Source organism: Podarcis gaigeae (assembly GCF_964106915.1).
Source record: "Podarcis gaigeae genome assembly, chromosome: 3".
Lineage (NCBI taxonomy): Eukaryota > Metazoa > Chordata > Lepidosauria > Squamata > Lacertidae > Podarcis > Podarcis gaigeae.
This window is the reverse complement of record NC_139680.1, coordinates 51,277,460-51,285,126: the sequence shown is the minus strand read 5'-3', so window position 1 is coordinate 51,285,126 and position 7,667 is coordinate 51,277,460. Positions and strand designations below refer to the sequence as shown.

The 7,667-nt window shown below is 45.8% G+C and overlaps 1 protein-coding gene across 1 annotated transcript in view; it reads left to right on the top strand.

The window, feature by feature from the left end:
• Positions 1-5,792: 5,792 nt before the first annotated feature.
• The window catches only part of CDK19 (cyclin dependent kinase 19), a 78,003-nt gene continuing 76,128 nt past the window's right edge, over positions 5,793-7,667 (top strand). The window contains 1 exon segment of the mRNA XM_083731357.1: positions 5,793-7,249. Coding sequence (XP_083587483.1) covers positions 7,122-7,249 — 128 coding nt within the window. The 5' untranslated portion in view covers positions 5,793-7,121.

Here is a 7,667-nt window from a genome sequence, read left to right as displayed (position 1 = left end):
TATTCGGGTCCCTTCCTCCGCAGCGCCGCCATTGGGTCCTTGCTGGTTAGTCCCGCCCATCTCCTTCACGGATAGGACGCTCCAAGATGTCTGTCAGGCGACACGGGCTCGCCCCGTGCTACTGACGGTTCCAGCCTGTGCGCCCGAAGGCGAAGCGGACGGAGGCAACGTCCCCGGCTGGCACTCGCGGGAGCCAGTGGGCGAAAGAGGGAGAGAATAGCTGCAGAAAGAATACAAAGAAACCGCACACAGCTGCGTAGCAACAGAAAATATGTTTGTGGTTAGAAGAGGGGGGGTTGGGTTTCTTTTCAGGAGAGAAGGTATAAAGGTACAGTACTGGAAAGCTGACATTTTTGGACTACACTTGTGCCTGGGGGCATGTTGCTGGGACCTTCTGAAATATGGCTCTTTCAGTACAAGCTAAAGGTGGAAAACAGCAATGTGTGACAGACTCAGTATATTTGTGACAAATGGAAAGCATAGGGTGTTGCCTAATATATAGAACCTTGTGTATAAAATATACTATTGACCTCCCTGGGAATTATCTCTGAGTAAACATGCATAGGACTGGACTGCACCTGTAACTCAGGAACAGGAAAGCTATGGGAAACCCCCTTGTTCACTGAAGCAGCTGTTCACTGATTTTGTCCTCTGCAAGCAGATTAACCAGCCATTTACAATGATGTACCGTATTTCTACCAAACCCACTGGGATTCCACCAACAGTAAGCAAATCTTCCCCAGTTTAATAGTATATAAGGGCATTACTGCACATTCAGTCAAAGCATAATTCAACATAATTCAATGCACACTGATCATGCTTCCATTTAGGTATATCCTACTGTGTTCAATGTGCATACTCCCTAGTAAGTATGTTTAAGATTGCAGTTTTATGTTTAACTTCAAGTTCTTTTCAATGCACAATAATCCATGAATCTGCACACGACTTGGAAGAGCATAGTTATGCTGTGTGACAGTGGTCCTTAAACTTTTTTGGGTTACAGACTCACTTGAGAATCTGATGAAAGCTATAGACCCACTTCCCAGGAAAAATGCAAATATGCGCAATTTTTTTGCATACAGTTGATTTTATTGCATGGGTGTGTTTGGCATCCATAGGCCCTAGGGCGAGAAGGATAACTTACAGTTTCACATAAAGATAGGGAATCTACTGAGAGCTGATGGACAAGCTTCAGTGACATACAGTTACAATCTTATATTAACCCAGGCATGGCCAAACTTGGCCCTCCAGCTGTTTGGGACTACAATTCCCATCATCCCTGACCACTGGTCCTGTTAGCTAGGGAAGATGGGAGTTGTCCCAAAACTGCTGGAGGGCCAAGTTTGGCCATGCCTGTATTAACCTATTTGGCAATAAGCTTCACAGTAGGGCTTATGAGTAAGCAAGTATAGAATTATGCAGTGTATTGATAAATAAAAGGGGGGAGGTAGTTGGTTGAGAATTCTTGCATTGGGATTTTCCACAGGGCTGCCTCAATACAGTTTCCTGCCTGAGGCAAAGGACAAGATGATGTCTCCACCATTCCATGTACAGAAGCTAATTGGACCAGTAATGGAATAGTGTCTTCCACTGTGCCTGAGAGTACCAGGCTAGTTAGGGGAGTGTGGCACATAGAGCTCTGCCTTTAACAGAAGAGTACAGCTGTGGGATTCAGGAGTAGAAGCTAGACGACTACCATTGCTGCCCCACAACATATTGCAACCTGAGGCAGTTAACCTCATTCTGCCTAATGGTAGGGTTATCCCTGGGCATCCAAAATATATTTATTTTAAAATAATAACAAATGAAAGTTTATGAAAGTTCCCGAAAGTGTGGAAAGGGGAAGATAAGCATTCTGCTGCTATTTCATCACAGGAAATACCCAATAGCCGCACTGAAACTTGTAACTGCATCCCACACAGTAATCACAATGGCAATTAATCCACTGCCTTGAGCTATTGTATTTCCCCAAATGAGGCTGTGTAAATTAATTTATCTAAAATTAAGCTACTTCCACATCTGAACAGTGTATGTGTAAGGGGCAGGCAAACAACACAAGCTTATAGGGAGGCTTTTGCATCTGAGAAAATATATTTTAATTCAGGGGAAATTGTGACAGTGCACACAAGATTTCCCTGGGAAAAGCGTGAACAAATGGTTACTTCTGATCTGAAAGCAGAAGACAGCAGAATTGTGGGTCATAATACAGTATTTGTTTTCTAAATTAAGATTGCTATCCTATGATGAATTAGTGGAGGATAAAAGTACCTCAGAAAAAGCTTAACATGTTTTGTATGTGAGAGGGAAAAACAAAAAAAGTAAAAAGATGTGTTGAGGTTAGAAGTGAAAATGTATCAATGGGAATTAAAAGTAGACGTGTGTACAAGAAACCTACTGAAACTCTTATTAATTTTACTCAGTAAGGCTCTGATTTCATACCTCAATGTTAATGCCTACTTCAGATCTAATGGAAGACCATGGTTCGTTCATCACTGTGTGAGTAAGATATGACAAACACTAGGCTTTAGCATTTCCCCTCCTCTGCTTCCCCTCTTTTGTAGGCAGGGGGAGATGAAGATGGGGTCACACAGTGTAATTTGCCCCAGGTGCTGCACTTCCCCTAGGGACAGCCCTGTGTTCATATGGGTGGTGGGGAAACTGGTGGCTGAATTAGTTTCCCAAAGAGATTATACAGTATTTCAAGATCATTCCTCTGTAGTTGTGTGCCCAACCATCATGTAGGCTGGTATTAATATGATGCTTTGATTATATCCAAGTAAAAACTTCAGGAGCATTGGTCCTGAGATCTGCAAAAGATCAAAAACTTGAACAACTTGCATTTCATAGCTTCACCCTTGGTAAATATTGTTAAGCAATACAGTACAACAGTGCCCTTCCCTGTAATATTTTTACATTAAACGCTGGATTTTAGCTGAATAAACAACAATAACAGGTAGGCCAGTAGAAAGCCAGCAAGGGACTAGCCAGTGTATTGTACAGAATATCACACAATTTCTGCTTGGTTTTAAAGGAAAGTGTTGATATAGTGGGCCTAGTTGAAACCAGATGGAGAGAACCAGTGCAGTGGGAGAACTAGTGCAAAACAGCTATCTCTTGATGTAAACTACGGGAAGGTCAGTAGGAGGGTGTACTGGAGGTGGTGTTGCTCTGCATGCCAAAGGACACAGGGTCCAGCAAGCAAAAACTTATAAAAGGGGTAGACTCCTCCACAAAATTGCTGTGGATGGCAATACCAAGGCATCAATATAAATTTAGTACTGAGTACATGCTATCACTGGGATGCGGGTGGCGCTTGGGACGCAGGTGGCGCTGTGGGTTAAATCACAGAGCCTAGGACTTGCCGTTCAGAAGGTTGGCAGTTCGAATCCCCGCAATGGGGTGAGCTCCCGTTGCTTGGTCCCTGCTCCTGCCAACCTAGCAGTTCGAAAGCACATCAAAGTGCAAGTAGATAAATAGGTACCGCTCTGGCAGGAAGGTAAACGGCATTTCCGTGCGCTGCTTTGGTTTGCCACATGCTGGCTACATGACCCGGAAGCTGTACTCCGGCTCCCTCGGCCAATAAATCACCGCAACCCCAGAGTCGGCCATGACTGGACCTAATGGTCAGGGGTCCCTTTACCTTTTACATGCTATCACCCCCTGACCAAAATGCTCAGTGTGATCTTGAGATGGAGACAGAAACCAAGGAGGCATCCAAAGGAGGAAATGTAATGGGTGACTTCAATTGGGTAAATGAATGCTCCAGTCACGATAGAAAATAAGCCTTCCTTTATAAAATGTAAGTCCTATCCAAATGAGGAGAACAAAAAGGTACAGAAACTTTGGCAAAATAAATGCAAGCAGACAACAAGACAACATTTCATATTGCAAATGTTTTTAAAGACCAACAATAATACATTTAAAAAACATGTTAGAACCAGCAGACTAGCTGGAGAGATGTTTGGTCCTTTGGATGACAAATGAGTCAAAGGTGTACTAAAGGAGGAAAAGGAGATTGCAGAGAAGCTGTAGTGCTGATCCCTGCGCCTGAACTGAGTCTGAAGAGGCAAATGGTGGTGACAAGAATTGACGTTCTAGGCCTCGATGACAAACTAAAAATGAAGACATCACATCCAGGAGGTAGCATCTACTTGAGAGCCCTTTAAAAACTTGAATTTAAATAACTGATCTTCTAACAAAAAAAGTAACATATGTGAGATCAGCCTACATACCTGAGGACCAGAAAGTGGTCAATATATAATCAACTTTTAAAAAGGGATCAAGAAAATATATAGGAAATTAGTTTTCAAGTAACCAACCTGTAATGAAAACTATTCTTAAAATTAGAATCACCAAGCATAAAATACCAAATTTGGCTGAAGCAAAATCGGTATGGCTCCTGCAAATTTAAGTCATATATAACTAACCTTTTAGAGTTCAGAGTGTCCATATGCACATGACTAGGGGTTATCAACAATAACATAAACATGGCCATTTATCAAAAAGCTTTTGATAAAGTCCCTTAAGAAAGGGACTGAAAATAAAACTGCCAATCATAATGGTGTTATATAAATTGATGGTGAGACCAGATTATAGTACGAACATTTCTGGTTGTCATACATCAAAAATACTATCTTAGAGCTGGAAAAGGTGTTGGAAAAGGCAACCAAAATTATAGAAAGGTAGGACCAATTCCCATATAAGGAAAGGTTACAACATTTGGGGCTTTTTAGGTTAGAAACAGTGCATAAAATTATGCATGGTGTGGATAAAGTGGATAGAGAGGCTTTCTCCCCTTTCCATAATATTAGAACCCAAAGTCATCTACACAGCACATAAACTATTGAATTTTATCCCACAAGATTTAACATTGACCACCAACTTGCACAAACATAAAAATAAGACAAACTATTGGAGGATAAGGCTATCAAGGCTGCCAGTCATTATAGTTGTATGCTGCCTCTAATATTGGAGGTGATATGTGACTGAATACCAGTTGCTGGGAAACACAAATGTGGAAAATGCTATTGTGTTTGTATTGTGTTTGTGGGCTTCCCATAGGCATCTGTTTGGCTAAACTATTTGTTTATGGTTTGATCTAGCAGGGCTCCACCTGTTATTAGAGGTTCCACAATGCTCTTTCTTATCCTTCACCCTATTTAACACCTTAATGAAGCTACTGCGGGAGGTTATATGGATATTTCAGATGTAGAATAATCAGTATGTTGATGACACCCAACCCTGTCTCTCATTTTCAGCTGAACCAAGGGAGGTAGTTGAAACAGTTAATTGAACAGTAGTTGAACTGTTAATTGTTGTGAAGGACTGGATGCTGTACAAGAAGCTGAAACTTAATTCACAGAGCACAGAAGTAGCATTGGTAGGTGGACTAACATGACTAACATCCCCTCAATTCCTTTGTCCAAGTTGTTTATAAAGACATTGAAAAACAATGGGCCCAGGACAGAACTCCGCTTGTCACTTTTTACCAGAATGAGAAGAAACCATTAATGAGTACTTTTGGGTTCGGTCAGTCAGCCAGTTACTTCATTCAAGCCACATTTTACCAGCTTCCTTGCAAGAATATCACAGTGTGTGTGTATTTGTATTTGTCCAAAGCCTTACTGAAATCAAGATACACTGTGTCCACAGCATCCCCCTGATCCACCAAGATTGTAACTCCATTTTTTAAAAAAGAAATGAGATTTGCCTGGCATGACTTGTTTTTAAGGTATAAATGATATGAAAGGGAAAACACAGCTTTTGTGATATGGTAGTCTGCACACCTTGCAGAGCAAGCGCAGACCTGCATGTAAAGTAAACTGTATGAGTCATTTAACAATTTCTTTTGAATGCTGATGGTTACCTGACAAACATTAGGAAGAGGTGGAGGCAAACCAATAGGTGCCAAATCAATTTTATCTTTGTAAGCAAAGTGTTCCTCTACGACAACTTTCGAAGTCTCTAGGCTTCATGTTCAAGAGACATTAAACTCAACGCCAGCTTGAAAACTGCTCTATCCAAGGTAGTCCCTGGTCGGTGAGGCATATTGTACGTGTTGCCCGTGGGGCAGCGTCTTCCAGCTCTAGGCGCCTGGGAATGTGCACCTGCTGCCTTTTCTTTTAATTATTAATCTGAGGGCAGAAGAGCTTTGCCGGTGCTCTGCCGCTCCTCCGTTCACAGAACATGAGACGCTCCGGGAAAACAGCGCTGCGCAATGTCAAGCGAGCGAGCCGGAGGAGGCGGGAGTGGGAGCCAGCGAGAGGCGCGTGAGCAGAGCCATTGTCAATATGCTAGCGAAGGGGGGAAGGGCGAGAAACGCGAAGGCTTAGGAAGAGCTGCGGGACGACGACGACGCGGAGATCTGCCCAAGCGGCAGCCTTTCTCCCTCAACTCTCAGACTTGAGGCTCCGCCTTTCAATTGATTGACAAAAAGGCCAGCGTTTCAGATTCGGCGTTTGGGCGGGCTCAATGGTGAAGGGCGAAAAGGCGGGACGAAGTCTAGCCAACGGTGACGAATGTAGGAGCGAAGGGCGGGGCTACAACCTGAATGACAGCTCAGGAGATAAACAAGCTCCAGTGCGAGACCCTCAATCGACCGACCTCGGCCGTACTCCGTTCCCCGCCCCGCCGCTTAAGAGTGTGACTGCGAGTCATTGTTCTGCAGGCGGACAAACGAAGAAAAGAGAGACTCCGCCGTCTCCCTTCTAAGCAACCGTCTGACTCTCCCGCCACTGCCCGGCAACGTGAAGAGTCAGCAACTTCCCACCACCCGCTCAGCAATAACCGGGGAGCGGGTTGCAATGCGCAGGCGCACACAGGCTTCGGTGCTGCAAGCGACGCCGGGAATTGTAGTCTCCGCTTCCTCAACCTTCCCCAGACGCCTTCGAGCTCGCGCTTCCTCCGATACTACCAAGCCCAGAATCCCTTGCGGCCCTAACTATTGGAAGCCCTAGTTGAAGCGGGTGGCGGCGGAGCGGACTCCCCCCCCCCAAAAAAAACCCCAAAACAAGGAAATGGTGCCCAGTGCGGTGGCTTCGTGCCCCTGACGCTCGCGCGGCCGCTGGTCCCGCCGCCTCATCCCGCCCTCCCTGCGACCGCCCCTTCCATGGGTGAGAGACATGGACTACGAGTTCAAATCCAAGCTGGCGGCCGAGCGCGAGCGGGTGGAGGATCTGTTCGAGTACGAGGGGTGCAAAGTCGGCAGAGGCACCTACGGGCACGTCTTCAAAGCGCGGCGCAAGGACGGGTAAGAGGGAACCTAGCTCCTTCGAGAAGGGCGGGGGGGGGTCGGGGAGAGCGAGGGGAGCCGACCGGGCGGGAGCCGAGGAAGCGCAGATTGCCAGGAGGCGCCGGCGAGGTCGGCTGAACTTTGAAGCCCCGCCGCTTTCCGCGATTGCTGTCACAGCGGCGGCGGCGGGTTTTATTTCTCGAGCCCCACCCCCGCCCGCTAGAGGCGGCTGAGGGCGGGAACAAACTTTGTCCCGCGCTGGCGAAGCCCTCCTTCCGCTCCTCGTGCCTTTGGGGTGTGAAGGAGGCTCGGGGTCGAACGGGATCCAGGAAGAGACGGACCCGGGTTCGCCCCGCGCTCTGCCCTCGTTTGTTTTGTAGGGTCCAGCCCAAGCCGTGCTTTCTCTGCCTGAAGCAGGACTAAAACTATCCTCTCA